The following is a 16,186-nucleotide window of genomic DNA, read 5'->3' on the forward strand; positions in this document are numbered from 1 at the left end:
TGCTAGCAGACCTAACTTACAAGAAATACGAAAGGAAGTTTTTCAGGCTGAAAGCCAGTTACCCTGGCTGGTAATTCAAATCCTTACAAAGAATACCACCAAAGATAACTGAAATTATAAAAGATACTATAAATACATATTTTCTTCTTTCTTCTCTTACCTGATTTAAAACACAGTTACATAAAATATGTATAGAATGTATTGTTGGACTTACATAGAAATGTAATGTTTGTGTATACATTTGCTGGTAACAGCATAAAGAAGGTAAAGGAGAGCGAAGCTGTGATGTTCTAAAGAAATGATGACAGATGGTAGAAAAATAGATGTAACAACTTTTTGTCCATTTTGTAATATTTATAGACATAATATGTATAGCAATAAAACAACAATAAAATAATTAGGAAGAAATTTAACATAAGGAAGTATAAAAACTCTGAAAAGTACAAAATATTATTGAAAGAAATGAAAGATCTAAATAAGTAAAACAATATCCCATATTTATGGATCACATCACTTAACATTGTTCAGAAGCAATACATCCCAAACTGATCTGCAGATTCAACTCAGTTGCTGTCAGAATCTCAGCTGACTTCTTTGTAGACAGTAACATGCTGCTTCTGAAATTCATATGGGATTGCAAGGTACCTGGACTAATCAACTCATTCCTGAAAATGAAGTATAAAGTAAGAGTCACACTTCCCAGTTTACAAGCCTACTAGAAAGCAATGGCAATCAAAATGATATGGTACTGGTGCAAGGATAGGCATATTGATCAGTGGAATAGAATTAAGAGTCCAGAAAAAAACCCATATATTTATGGTCAGCTGGTTTTCAAAAAGTTTGTCAAGATTGTTCAATGGGGATAATTTTATTTAACTTTTTGGTAAGTTGTGTTGGATAGCTACATATAAAAGGATGGAAGTTGGACCCTTACATCATACCTTATATAAAAATTAATCCAAAATGGAGCAAAAACCAGATGTAAGGTCAAAAATATGAAACTGTTAGAAGAAAATATAGGGGCAAATTCTCATGACTTAGGATTTGGCAAAGAACTCTTAGCTGTGACACCAAAAGCATGAGCAACAAAATACAAATTGATAGATGCATATAAAATATATATTAGACTATCTCAAAATTAAAAACTTTTGTGCTTCTGTTGGGGGAACATTGTGTATTTTCCTCGGTCCTTGTCCCCACCGCGACAACGAATTGAAGGGCAGAGACACAGTAGTGAAGCAGAGTAAAAGTTTTATTTAAAGTGACTTAGAGAAGAAGTGCAGCAGGCAACCTCAGCAAGGAGAGGTGCCTGAAAGATTTGGAGAGAGAAAGTTTAAGATTAAAAGGTTATACACTTAGAAAGTGTGGGTGACCTCAGAGAGTGGAGCACACCCTGAAAGTTTGAAAAGAGAGAGTTTCAAGTTAAAAGGTTACACACTTAGAAAGTGTAAGATAAATTCTAGCCGAAATAAGCAGGCGACGAGAGGCAACAAAGGGCCAGGCAGTTTATTTGAGCGCAATTCCCGGGTGATGTTCCCCGGTCTGGGTATTACAGGCCAGGGAAGTCACCCTGGATCAGGGAGGTGGGGGCTTATAAGGGGTTAGGAGGGGGAGGAGTGGGCAAGCTATCCTAGGGGGTGTGGAGAGGTATGATTGGCTAAAGGTGACATAACAGACAACTAGAAACTTTTTTTCCTTCCAAAAGGGAGGAGGCTGACATCTGGGTCTTAGTTGGCACATGAGAAGGATGGAATTCAGGGAGAGCTGTCCCCTTTCCATATAAGGCATGGACCTTGGGGTCTGGTCTGTTCTCCTTTTATGGTATCTCTCTGTTCTGTTTGCATGTCCTTGTTTTTCCTTCCTCCAGCCTAACAGAAAGTGCAGGCGACCTCAGTGAGAGGAGCACCGCAAAAGGTTGGGGGTTTCCCCTTTTAAGGAATCTTTAGGAATATGACCAAGGGCGGGGGTGGGGGGTACAGACTTGTTAAGTGGTCTTTGAATTCTTAGGATTAACTTAACACAAGGAAGTTCCTGCTCTGATTTCTCCCTGGGATACCTGCGTCTTGGTCTGGGAGCATATCAAACAGGCTGCCTGCCCAACCCCCAAGGTGGGCTGAGTTATTGTCTGTTTGCTAAGGAGTAAGTTAAGAATCTTAACATTTTTAACTTCTGGATATTAAAATACAATCTTTAAGATGTAATCTTTCCTGCCTTCTACTGTGTTGTTTACAGCTAGGCCTGCATGCTAAATTAGTTGCCTAGGTTTCAAATCACTTAATTTGGGCAGGAAGGAGAAAAAAGCAGCATATAGGTAAAGGTTAAGAAAGTATGCTGGGCCTGCATGATTAACACAGTAAAGACGTGTGCCGTGCTGAGGTACCTTCCTTTATCTAGGAAATATTCAAACATTCCAGGCCAAGTTGCTCTTGGCCTTTTGAGCTTTAATTGATGAATTTTGGGTCTTTTTTAGTGGACTTTCTGGCTTTTTTCTCTTTCTACCCTGCTCATATCTATTTTCCTGCCTCACACTTCAAAGGACTACATCAAGAATAGGAGAAAATATTTGCAACTCGTGTCTGGCAATAGACTTACATGTAGAATATATTTAAAAACCCTTACAATTCAACAATGAAAGACAAATTACCTAATTTTACAATGGGCAAAGTATCTGAATAGACCTATCTCCAAAGAACATAAACAGATGGCCCACAAGCAAATAAAAATAGGCTTAACATCATGGAAATGCAATTCAAAACCACAAATGAGTTCCCATTTCCCACCTACTAAAATGACTGTAACCAAAATGATAATAAGTGTTGACAAGGATATAGAGAAATTAGAACCTTCATACATTTGCTGGTGGAAATAAAAAATTCACAGGGCTTTGGAAAACAGTTTGTCTGTTCTCAAATAATTAAACACAGTTACCATATGACCCAGCAGTTCTCCTTCTAGGTATTTAGTTATGACAAATAAAAACATTTGGTGTTGCTGCGGAGAGAATGAGGAATTATTGTTTAATGGATATAGTTTCAGTATGGCATGATGTAAAGGTCCTGAAGATGAATGGATGGTGGTGATGGTTGCACAACCGTGTATGAATGTACTTAATGCCACTGAACTGTACACTTAAAAATGGTTAAAATGCTAAACTTTGTATTTTACCAATATAAAAACAAAACATACTACACAGATTTTTAGAAATATATTCACAAAGCAATTTGTACACAAACGTTTAATTATGCCAAAAGATAGAAACAACTCAGATGTCCCTCAACAGACAAATGGGTAAACAAAAAGTGATATATTCATACAGTGGAATGCTAGCCAGCCATAAAAAGGGATGAGATATTGATTGATGGTACAACATGACTGAACCCTGAAAAGATTATACTGAGAGAAGCTAGGAACAAAAACCACATACTATGTGGTCCTATTCATTTGAAAGTCTAGAATAGTCGAATCTATGGAGATATAAAGTAGATTAGTGGGCTTAATATTATGCATGGGGTGAGGAGGTAAAGGGGTGATAGTTAAAGGGTTTGGGGTTGATAAAAACCATTCCAAAGTTGAGTGTGGCCATGGTTGCATGGTTGCATCCATCTGTGTAGATACTAAAACCCATTGAATTTATATACTTTAAATGGTTGAACTGAATGTGAATTACATATGTGAATTAATATCTAAATAAATAGTTTATGAAAAAGAAAAATGGGAAAAGAGGCAGTGGATTTCCTTTTTTTAAGTTTTGGTATGAAAAAATAAATAAGTCTCCTCTTTCTTTGAGGTAATGGGAAAATCACAGAGAATAGATGAAGTTACAAATGAAAAAAAAAAAGCTAGAGAGGTCCAAGTTGATAAAGGTCATTGCTAGTGGTTTTGGTCTTAGTGTAGAAGCAAATGGTTGCTTACAGGGAGTGGAGAGCTGTAAAAGTAAAATTTCAGGTTGTGGGTAAAATTGTAACATTTCCAGAATATCTCACGTGGCTTTAGTACATCTGCATATCAATAGGTATTCAGTGGTGGAAAGAAGTATGGCTTTAGTGCGTTTGCCTCATTCCTCAGGGGTGGAGAGAAGTTCATTTCCATATCAATGGGTAATTACCTAGGCTATGGAGGGTTTAGGCTTATCTGTACCTAAGAGGTTAAGGGGCGGGGGCTGGCTTGCTGGCTGGCTAACTTCTTCCAGACAGGAGAGAGAGATCGGCCACACTGCAGTTTGTGAACAATAAACGGGTTTTAACTTTCTCCCTTTGACTGATTTCGGTTTTTAGAGGTATTTTGCCCTGGGATTTCCTCTTCCCAGACTTATACAGGTTAATACTTTGAGCTTCAGGTCTCTTGAAATGAGGTATTTGTATAAATGTTTAATAGATACAATTTACTTGTTCTCTGCAATACTTAGGCAGTTTAGCAGTAGATAAAGAGACATCTAAATAAGTTTTTATTAGTAAGAGGTTTGAAAGAAAGGTGAATTAGAAGAATTAGGATGCTAATGAGAGCACCTTGAAATGGTCGGCTGTGATTGATATGGACATATGACCAGGTAGGCGGATGGAGGATGAGAGTAGGAAGAGTTCTATAATGATGGCCCCACTAAGGTCAAAGAGCAAGTTTGTCAGTAAAATCTATTTGTTGATATACAGGCTTGGCATGATTTGTTCCATCTGTTTTTTCTGTAACTTCATCTTGTACTGTTCTGTCACCTAAGTTCTCTGCTCCTAGCAAATACAGCCAACCATGGTCCCTTCTGGGGCCCTTTGCACTTTCTGGTCTCACCTCGTAGAAAGCTCTCACCCTGGAAATCTGTCTGACTTGCTCCTTCTCTTCCCTCACATCTTCTCAGTAAGCCCTCCTTCATCCTATCTAAAATGAGATGGAAAAAAAGAGAAAACCACCTAAATATATTCTCTAGCCTCTTTCATTTTTCTCTTAGGACTTACCACTCTTTATTGTATTCCATATTGAACTCTTCAAAAATTTTTTATTTTTTGTGTTTCTCATCAGTATGTAAGCTTTAAGAGGACAGGGAAGTTTTTTTTTTTTTTTAATTGACTTCACTGCTTTGATACCTGCACCTAGGAAATACCTGGAAAATTGTGGAGACTTAATAGTATTTGTGGGAAGGAAGAAGATAAGAGGAAGAGAGGGTGTGTAAAGTTGTCTTCAAGCTTAGAGATCTTAGAAATGGAGCAGTTCCAGATGGTGAATCAAATATGGAAACTCCATAGTAAAGCTAAAATAAAGGTGGACTAATAACACAGGCTAGATTTTAGAGAAGTTACCAGTTTGGGCATTGTAGTCATCAAGGATCCTTACAAGCAGATTTGGAGAATAGGAAGAGCGTTTAGTACTTAGAATTCATTGTTGAAATTTCTGTGGAAAAGAGGCATCTTAAGGTCAGTAAATGACAGGAGCAAAAATAGAGAAGACGTTTAAATATAGATGATATGCACTTCAAAAGAGGACTGCTGCAGACAGAGTTAGACATTCGTTTTTCCCTGTTGCCTTTGTGGTCTTTTTGTCTTCACCTGCTAGAGAAGTTATTACAGTTAGCCCTTTACCTGCACAGTGCTTCTCTAGACTGTAAAGCACTTTTAATCTGTAGCTTCCCAGTACTTACCTAGGACCTGGTACATAGTATTCTCAGTAAATATGTGTCAAGTGAAATACTTACTGAGTGAGAAAACGTGTTAAGAGATAACTTTGGAATTATGATGTAGGAGCCAAGAGCATTCCGACTGCCCTTGTCAGCTGACCAGAAAGGGTTGGAAAGGGAAAAAGCCAAGTTTCATATATTATATGAAGGAGCAGGTCAGATGTTTTCAACGTCAGCATTTAGGATGAAGGGGGATTTGTTAAAAAAAAAGATGATGGGCTGGTAAAAGGATCATAAACAAGAGTGATATGAAATGATATGGGAAAACAATGGTTATAGACATTTGATGGTATTTGTCAAAGGAAAAACATAGGACCCAATGATGGGGCTGCTAATGAAAACCAGCACAAATGATTGAAGACGGGAAGACTAAGGAGGGAAGAAGTATTTAGTAGGCTAAGTTTTAGTTTATGAAGAATACTGTAAAACTAATCAGCTTAGAACTCCAGTTAGGAGTACTTACGTGATTGTAGGACTTTCACAAATACTTTTTATTTTGTGCTCATTCTTAGTAACAGTTTTGGCATGGGAAAAGGCTGATAAAAACCTAGACATACACTCTCCTCTCAGACAGTGAGCCTGTTTGGGAAATGGCGGCTGAGGGTGAGCAGGTTTAGGGGAGTGGAGCAGGTCTCTGCACACTTTCCTCTTAGTGTATGCTTGGATACTCTTAACAACAGGATTTGCTAAGTAGAGGCATGGCTCCATTAGAATTGATATGATTTTACAGTGTTACTCTTTCAGTTTCAAGTGACATACTTCCTACAGTAGGTATTGGTGCATATTATATTACATTTGTACCTAGGAATGCTTAGTCTTTAATAAACATTTAGTTATGTATTTGTAAGTATATTTGTACATTCTTAAACAAAATTTTTTCTTTTTCTTCATATAGTTACATTTTATACAAGAGTTATTTAGATTTTAAGAAAGGTATTTACAGCCTGATATAGTAGCATTTAGTTTTGTATAAGTTCATTTTTAATAAATTTTGTTCCCACAGTCCAGAAAAGGCTTTGAAAGACTCACTGCAACCCTATGAAGCTGCATATCTATCAAAATCCTTATCTCGACTCTTTGATCCTATAAATTTGGTTTTCCCCCCTGGTGGTCGTAATCCTCCTTCTGCAGATGAACTTGAAGGCATCATTAAAACTATAGCAAGGTATGTATTTTTTATATGTAATGGCATGTCATAAAATGCCTGCCACATTTGTTAGTGGTTTATGATAGCAGTACATTTTTAATTTGTCTCAAATTATTCAAGTAATTAGTCCTGCAATTAAATCCAGAGCTTTGCAGTGAATAAGTGCACATAGAGTACTTGAGATTCTAATTAACAAAAACCATTTCATTACAGTCTAAAAATAGTCTATTATAAGTATTCTGTATCTTTTCAAGGATGCAAAGTAAACCTAATTTTTCATGCTATAGTAAATATCTAATATTACACAGGAAAGGAAGCATAAAAATAATTTTATAAATTGAGAAGCTAAAATAGAGAGATCGTCTTTATCTTGAATCCAGAACGTATTTTATGGCACACACAGGATCATGATCTTGATTAGCTTACTTGTGTTTGCTATTTTAAGCTTTGTAAGTCAATGTGACCAGCTTTTAAAAACTCTCAGGAGGGAAGGTATCCTCAGAGAGGTGACACCTGAATGCTTGCAGACAATGTAATTGTACAGTTGCCTTTAGACATTTACAGTTACCCAGATTAATTTGCAGTTGAGATTATCTCTGTTTTTGTCATATCTAATAAGTTGTCATAACAGTAGGTCTGTGTATTTGTAGATGAATATTTTGAGTTGGTATTGGTGTTAGTATATAGTATTTGAGTTAGTATAGTATAAAAATAGTAGTTAGTCAATATAGAACCAAGGCATAGAACTATCTAAATTCCTTTAATTTGCAAATTTGAAGATGGTGATTCTGGGGCATGTTAGAGTAAGACTAAAATTCATGAGTGTGATCTACATAAGCATATTTCCAGATGCAGACATACCTGTAAAACAGTATCTAAATTGCCCAGCAATTTGATTCTAAATCTTCCCACAATTACCCTGGCTTTCCAAAGTCCTGACTCTAGATTTTTAACCCTCTTGTCTCCATTATCTGTTCAGTGTGGCAGTGACAGTCCTGACTCTAGATTTTTAACCCTCTTGTCTCCATTATCTGTTCAGTGTGGCAGTGACAGCAGTCCTGGATTGTTTTATCTCTTAACATATTTGTGACCATGTTAAAGAGGCACCTCTCCCATTCCTCTACACAGCCTGGCAATGCCATAATCAGAATGTAGAGCTTGAAGAAGCATACTTACACCAGTGTTTAATAAAACCTAAAAGTGGGCATTATTAAAATTATACCTCACTTATAGAAAGGACATTTTTATCGCATATAGTATGTACTAGTACTGTTTCAAAGACCTTCACTTTCTTCATAAAGAGAATCTGGTAAGTACCAAGATTTATTCTGCTAGTTCAGAGATAGTAATTGTTTTTCCTGCTTTCTTGTATATAGCTTTTTGCATGCAGTTTTTAACTGCTGATATTCTTTTCATGATCTTCATAAATATTTTTATTTTTTAGCCATCAGCGCAAATGTTGTAATTAATCCAGTGTTAAAGTTGAAAATAAACATGACATAGGTACATTTTAAGAATCCAAATTTTTAAAGTTTCAAATTTAAATCCTTGTCATGCTTTTGATATATTTAAAAAGCTGCTCTATACAAAATAGCGTGAATTGGCATAATTTCTCCAGAAACTGAGTATCTTTATGTGTAATTTATATTTTTAGCCTATGTCCTTCCAAGGTCATCATTTCCACTCAAGAGCTGTCATTTCCTTGCAGATGTCTGTGATGTGCAGTGTCTCTAATTGCACTTATCAGTATTAACAAGAGTGCTACTTAAAAAAATCTGTCACAGTTTACTCTCTTAATGACAGCCTGAACCCACACATGATGTGCTTTTATTAATGAGAAACTGGTTATTAACCAGGCCATCTCAAAGCACTTTTTCCTAATGCTGAATTTAGGAGGGAAAATGATACAATGTAACCAATTCCTTGAAGCAATCAATGAAATCTATAAAAAGATCCCCACATTGCTTATTGGGTTTAGGTTTATGTTCCTTTTTACATTGTTGATGAACTATGTTGCTTATAATTAAAGCCTGTTTTTGTTTTCTCCAGTGAACTGAATGTAGCTGCTGTTGATACAAGCCTCACATTAGCTGTGTCAAAAAACGTGGCAAAGACCATCCAGTTATATGGTGTAAAATCAGAGCAGCTTGTAAGTGATATCCCTTCTGTAAACTTTCATGGTTTTATTTAAAATTATTAGTTATGCAGTACTTGACTGATGACAAATATTGAACTGTCTGAATATTAACTTCTGGCATTTATACTTCAGTGGAAATATGAAGCTTTCTGATGAATTTAAACCAGTAAACTATTAACATCTGTTTTAAAATGGCCCTTGTACCTTTGGTATACTTTCAGAATGCACTGTATATAAGGATTTTCAAAGTGCATGTGCCACTTTGTGGGCTAGCTGTATATTTTAAAAACTGTAATTACCTCAGATTGATCAGATTTCCCCTCTCATGTGACCACTCACTCTAGATAGCATTCATGCACTGTTACCTAGTGTGAAATTGACTTCAACTGTTAGCAGATGATTGGAGGAAGTTTCAAACTGTAATAGAAAAAAGATTGATGTATACTTCAAAGGTGCTAACCCTCAAGCATGGAAGTTTCACCCTCAAATTGTTCTTTTTGAAACAGTTTTTTTCATGTATTTAAAATAATAGCTATATAATTGAATCATACTTTTAATTCTGTGTACATTAATGCTTAATGTTAAGCACATGTATCTAACTAGTATGTATATGTTAACAAATTCAAGAATAAGGCTCTGGTATATTTTGAACTGTGATTGATGGACTAAGTTTGGAGAATATACCAAAATCTGATATTTCTACTACCTTTAAAGGAGTGGCCAACCATGTTTTCAGTTTAGCCTCTCTGACAACTCCTAATCATAACATCAAAAAATGAAGGAATCTGGTTTTACCTATGTCCTAGTAGTTCTAGTTGGTTCTGGAATAATTTTTAGGGTAGACTAGTAGTAAACTAAACTGAAGAAATTTGCATAAAATGATCCTTGATGGTAACAGTCATATCATGAAGGCTTCTTACTTTCAGTTGCAATGGATGGCCAGGTATTGTTTGCATATTAATATGGTGCTAGTTGCCATTTGGTTGTTCTTACAGCCTTGACAGATAGTTTAAAGCATCTTTCTTTAAAATTTGTTTATTGAAGACTGGCCCTACAGAGACCATGGAAGCTCTTGGTAGGTAATTAGAACTCTCAAACTTTTTAAATAGAAGCTTTATCATGATGTTCATTGCTTTAAAAAACATGGTTTTCTGCTGTAAATGAAATTCAGTATTGTACAATAGAGTTTAGTGTAGTTACTGAAGATGTAGGGAAAAAAAGTCCTTAGAAGATGGTCCTACTTGAGGATAGCATTTTAGGGAAGAGCCACTGTATGTATAGAAAGTAGTTAGCTTTTCTGAGGCAGGAGTGGGCAGTAGTAATGGCAACATACAACTTCAGCTAAAGCAGTAATGTCAGAAGGCTTTGACAAATTAAAATAGATCAGAACATTTAATTGAATTGATACTGTTGGTCAAGTAGTCTGTGACCCTTAATTATTCGGCCTACTAACCCTATAATGGTAAAGGTTGATAGAAAGTCATTTTCAACTTTCATTTTAGTTTGTAAAGAAACCTAAGCATTAAATAAAAGTACAAAGAGCATCATATGCTATATTTTTAAAATACATTATTGATTAAGGACTTAAGTAACATTTTGGTGTTCATCTCTTAATTTTTGGCCTTTAATAGAACTATTTCTGCCACTCCTCTGGTTTTTAGATTTGGCATGCTTTGTTCTTTGATATTGCCCTATTCCTATTCTTTTAGAATTATTTCACTGAAAACATTCAGAGGAAAATAACTGAATATTAAAGTCTTTAAGTGGGAGAACGACTTGAAAAAGATTTTTTAGTAGAATATTTACTCTGTAAATGGAAACATTGACCTGAAATTTGATACGATAACTACATCATAAATGGAGGATTCCTTTTATAGATGAAAAATTTAAGTCCACAAGGTTGGAAAGAGACAGAAATCAGATCGTTAATGGAATGTTCAAGCAGTGAGATAAAGGAAAGCTCGGATTAAGATAAGCCTGTTTCCAAAATGAGTGACTTGAAGATACTGAGCTTGAAATGTAGAATGTAGTTTTCCAGAACCGGAAATTCATTTCCCTAAAGGTTAGTTGTGGAAGTTTCTTGGCTATCAGAACATTTTAGAATACTTACCTGTAGCTTTAATTCACATCAGGATAAAGGCTTGTAAAAGTATTTTTCAGGTTGATTCTTTCTGTGGAACATCCTTATGATCATCTAAACTTAACACGTATATGTGGATATGTATTCTCTATGCCTGTGAAAACTGTGTTACTTCTTTTCAACCTCATCATTTTAATGTTCTAGGGCATAGTAGCATATAACATATAAATTATATATTGCATATATATATATGCTTATAATAATCTGAAAGTATTCTATCATTGCATATGTATTATTTTTTTCTAAGTCTCTTCTCTTGTTAATCATCAAAATTATGTGTCATACAAGCCTAAACCTTTATAGGGCAAATCCTTGAATCTTTTTTTCTGATTCTAAATGGTACCAGAGAATTCATTTCTTAAGGTTAGGTAGGGTATGCCATTAAGAGTAACTACCATTACTAAGCATTTATAGTGGTTTGAATTATGCCATGTCAGTTACATGTATTATTTATTTCACAGCAGTCCTAGGGAATGGAGGTATCAATATCCACCACTACAGTATACAAAAATTGAGGCTGAGAAAGGCTAGTAGCACGTCCAAAGTAGTCTGCTAAAAGTAGAATGCCAGCTAGCGGGTGTTGAAACTAGTATTCACACTCAAATTTGACTCTAGACCAAACTTTAAAAACTCTGTTATATAGAGACACAAATAAGTTTTCTTCTTTAAGAAAAGTGGGATTATGCTATACATATTGTTTGTGATTTACTTACTTTACAATATGCATGGAGGTCTGTCCTACTATTTTAATACATGCATAATATATTTTGTTTATCATAGTTTATTTAACTTCTGTGTTCTTAATGGATAGTGTCTTAGTCCATTCGGGCTGCTATTAAAAAATGCCATAAACTGAATGGCTTATAAACAACAGCAGTTTATTTCTCACAATTCTGGAGGCTGGGAATTCCAAAGATCAAGGCACCATCAGATTTGGTGTCTGGTGAAAGCCTCTTTCCTGATTCATGGATGGCTGTCTTTTCCCTGTAACCTCACATGATGGAAGGGGCAAGGGAGCTTTCTCAAGCCTCTTCTATAAGGGCACTAGTCCCATTCATGAGGGCTCCACCATCATGACCTAATCACCTTTGGAAGGCTCCACTGCCTAAAGATATCACCTTGGGCATTAGGTTTCAATATACGAATGGGGTGGTGGGGGCAGCAGGGGAGATACAAACATTAGGTGCATAGTAGATATTTAAACATTTTAGTTTAATTTAGAAATAATAGGGATTCTCATGAATTCTCACTTGAGTTACAAAACAATAGGGTTTACTTCCTCTAATATGTATTTCATTTAGTACATATCATGTGATATCAGCTTCCAAGGTGCTCTTTTGTGAAAATGAGATCAGTGATTTTTATATTGTTTATTTTAAAATTATTAGTTATTTGTCTTGACAGTAATTATGAAGTTATAATTAATTTACTGAAAGTAAAACTTACATGTTCAAAATACGCAATATACCTATAGATGTATATATCATAATATTTTATGATTGAGCTGAGTAGATAATTTAATGGTGATGTATTGGTAATTGTATAGTTCTGAAATGTGACCTTTAGAATAAAATGTCACTAGCCCTTGCTGTAACAAGTTTGAGTCAATGTTTTCCTTGTCCTATGTTAAAAGGAAATTAAAATATTAGTATAGAAGGGAATTATTATGGGATCTTTATAATTTATAGGCTTATAAACTTGTGATATCAAAATTATAGGCAAATATACTAGTAAGTAGTCTTTTTAAAAGGTAAATTCTAAAGAGCATTTTTCAACAGTAAGTATTATGTGATGGTTTCAGGGAATGGCATCTAGGGTCATGATATAAATGTCAAGTATTATAAACTGAGAAAGTAGATTGGCGTTTAATTAGGTTCAGACCATTTGAAACAATAATAGGAATGACATTTAAGGAAGGTTTCAACTTCAATGCAGGTCAGTGGTGGCTGTGTATGAGGTCAGTAGTTATAGATAGTATAGATAGTAGTAGGGTTTTTTAAAGCTTTGTAAATTCTTTATATTATTCTTTGTACAAAATGTACCACATGTGTGATATTTAAATGATGATATAGAAACATATGCATTCAACTTTTTTTTTACAAGGATTATTTTAATGCAGATTTAAATGTCATCTACCTGGCTACTGCTCCATGTAATATCATATGGTAATAACCTATATTTATTATAATAAGTAAAAGATTTTTTAAAAACATGAAATCACTTGGAAGAGTTTTTTTTTATATAATGTGCAAGTAGATGAAACAGGTCAGTAGATTCTCTTGGACCAAATGCACTTAAAGCTGTAGTACAAATACACTGAAACCTTTGGGTTCCCTACCCTCTTGATTCTTTAGAGAGCCTTCCACTCTTTCGTACCTCAGTTTTTACGTTGGACTATTTTAGGATCACTCCTTCTTTCCTTTAAGCTAGCTTTCTGACCTGCTTCCCTGACTTATAGAGCTTGCTTTTCTGGGGGCTGAGCCAGGTTAGCAGTAGCTGGTCATGCTTGTCTGAGATTCAGTCAGCCATTGTGAAGACAGAACTGTCAAATAATGGTTATTATCATTAGGAAATATTTTCAGGAGAAAGTAAAAAATTCGAAGTTGTCAGTTAAAATCTGTCAAAATCTATATTACCTGTTGCCACAAGAGTTGCATGACAGACAACGACAGTACCTGACTGGCTGACAATAAGCGTTCATTGCTCATACTTCTCAGGACAGATAGGGTAGCCAGATGACTTTGCTGGTCTTAGCTAGGTGTGCTCGCAGCTGGCTGGTTGCTGATCTAGGCTGGCTTTAGCCATAGCACTCTGCTTTCTTCGGCATGTGTCTATTCCTGCAGTAAGCTGTCCTGGACTTGATCTCATGCTGAAGGCAGAAGCACAAGAAAGGAAGTATTCCCGTAAGTTTGGATCACCAAAACAATCTGTCCACAGTGTAGTATTAAACAGCAGAGGTGGATGCAAAGAGGGATGAAGGATTAGGACCAACTAATTATGCCACCTGTCAAACAACCAAATTGGGAACATGGCAATAACCAAAAATGTAGGTTCTTGAATTTCCCTTTTTATTCCCAAAGGCCTTATCTTCCTACTTGAATCCCATTAGTGTGTATTAAAATTTTTAAATATTTATTTATGTGTGTATGTATTTTATTGAGATAAAATTGGAATATAACATGTTAGTTTCATGTGCACAGCATAAACTTTTTTATTTTATTTATTTTATTTTTATTTTTTATTTTTTATTTTTGCTATCATTAATCTACAATTACATGAAGAACACTATGTTTACCAGGCTACCCCCTCACCAAGACCCCCCCCACACCCCACTACAGTCACTGTCCATCAATGTAACAAGATGCTATATAATCACTACTTGTCTTCTCTGTGTTGCACAGCCCTCCCCGCGCCCCCCCCCCATGCTATACATGCTAATCTTAATGCCCTCTTTCTTTTTCCCCGCCCTTATCCCTCCCTTCCCACCCATCATCCCCAGTCCCTTTCCCTTTGGTAACTGTTAGTCCATTCTTGGGTTCTGTGAGTCTGCTGCTGTTTTGTTCCTTCAGTTTTTCTTTGTTCTTATACTCCACATATGAGTGAAATCATTTGGTACTTGTCTTTCTCCGCCTGGCTTATTTCACTGAGCCTAATACCCTCTAGCTCCATCCATGTTGTTGCAAATGGTAGGATTTGTTTTGTCCTTATGGCTGAAAAATATTCCATTGTGTATATCTGCCACATCTTCTTTATCCATTCATCTACTGATGGACACTTAGGTTCCTTCCATTTCTTGGCTATTGTAAATAGTGCTGCGATAAACATATTGGTGCATCTGTCTTTTTCAAACTGGAGTGCTGCATTCTTAGGGTAAATTCCTAGAAGTGGAATCCCTGGGTCAAAAGGTAAGTCTATTTTGAGCATTTTGAGGAACCTCCATACTGCTTTCCACAATGGTTGAACTAATTTACATTCCCACGAACAGTGTAGGAGGGTTCCCCTTCCTCCACAACCTCGCCAACATTTGTTGTTGTTTGTCTTTTGGATGGTGGCCATCCTTACTGGTGTGAGGTGATATCTCATTGTGGTTTTAATTTGCATTTCTCTGATGACAAGTGATGTGGAGCATCTTTTCATGTGTCTGTTGGCCATCTGAATTTCTTCTTTAGAGAACTGTCTGTTCAGCTCCTCTGCCCATTTTTTAATTGGATTATTTGCTTTTTGTTTGTTGAGGTGTGTGAGCTCTTTTTATATTTTGGATGTCAACCCTTTATTGGATCTGTCATTTATGAATATATTCTCCCATACTGTAGGGTACCTTTTTGTTCTATTGTTGGTGTCCTTTGCTGTACAGAAGCTTTTTAGCTTGATATAGTCCCACTTGTTCATTTTTGCTTTTGTTTCCCTTGCCTGAGGAGATATGTTCAAGAAGAGGTCACTCATGTTTAAGTCTAAGAGATTTTTGCCTATGTTTTTTTCTAAGACTTTTATGGTTTCATGACTTACGTTCAAGTCTTTGATCCATTTCGAATTTACTTTTGTGTATGGGGTTAGACAGTGATCCAGTTTCATTCTCTTACATGTAGTTGTCTAGTTTTGCCAGCACCATCTGTTGAAGAGACTGTCATTTCCCATTGTATGTCCATGGTTCCTTTATCGAATATTAATTGACCATATATGTTTGGGTTAATGTTTGGAGTCTCTATTCTGTTCCATTGGTCTGTGGCTCTGTTCCTGTGCCAGTACCAAATTGTCTTGATTACTGTGGCTTTGCAGTAGAGCTTGAAGTTGGGGAGTGAGATCCCCCCTACTTTGTTCTTCTCAGGATTGCTTTAGCTATTCGGGGTCTTTGGTGTTTCCATATGAATTTTTGAACTATTTGTTCTAGTTCATTGAAGAATGCTGTTGGTAATTTGATAGGGATTGCATCAAGTCTGTATATTGTTTTGGGCAGGATGGCCATTTTGACAATATTAATTCTTCCTAGCTGGGAGCATGCGATGAGTTTCCATTTGTTAGTGACCTCTTTAATTTCTCTTAAGAGTGTCTTATAGTTTTCAGGGTATAGGTCTTTCACTTCCTTGGTTAGGTTTATTCCTAGGT

At 35.8% G+C, this 16,186-nt stretch overlaps 1 protein-coding gene across 1 annotated transcript in view; it reads left to right on the forward strand.

Moving 5' to 3' along the window:
- The window catches only part of COG5 (component of oligomeric golgi complex 5), a 397,019-nt gene that overhangs the window by 308,784 nt on the left and 72,049 nt on the right, over positions 1-16,186 (forward strand). The window contains exons 13-14 of the mRNA XM_036918977.2: positions 6,663-6,824; positions 8,856-8,955. Coding sequence (XP_036774872.2) covers positions 6,663-6,824; positions 8,856-8,955 — 262 coding nt within the window. The remainder of the gene's footprint in view (positions 1-6,662; positions 6,825-8,855; positions 8,956-16,186) is intronic.

This window comes from Manis pentadactyla, chromosome 7, assembly GCF_030020395.1.
Source record: "Manis pentadactyla isolate mManPen7 chromosome 7, mManPen7.hap1, whole genome shotgun sequence".
Classification (NCBI taxonomy): Eukaryota; Metazoa; Chordata; class Mammalia; order Pholidota; family Manidae; genus Manis; species Manis pentadactyla.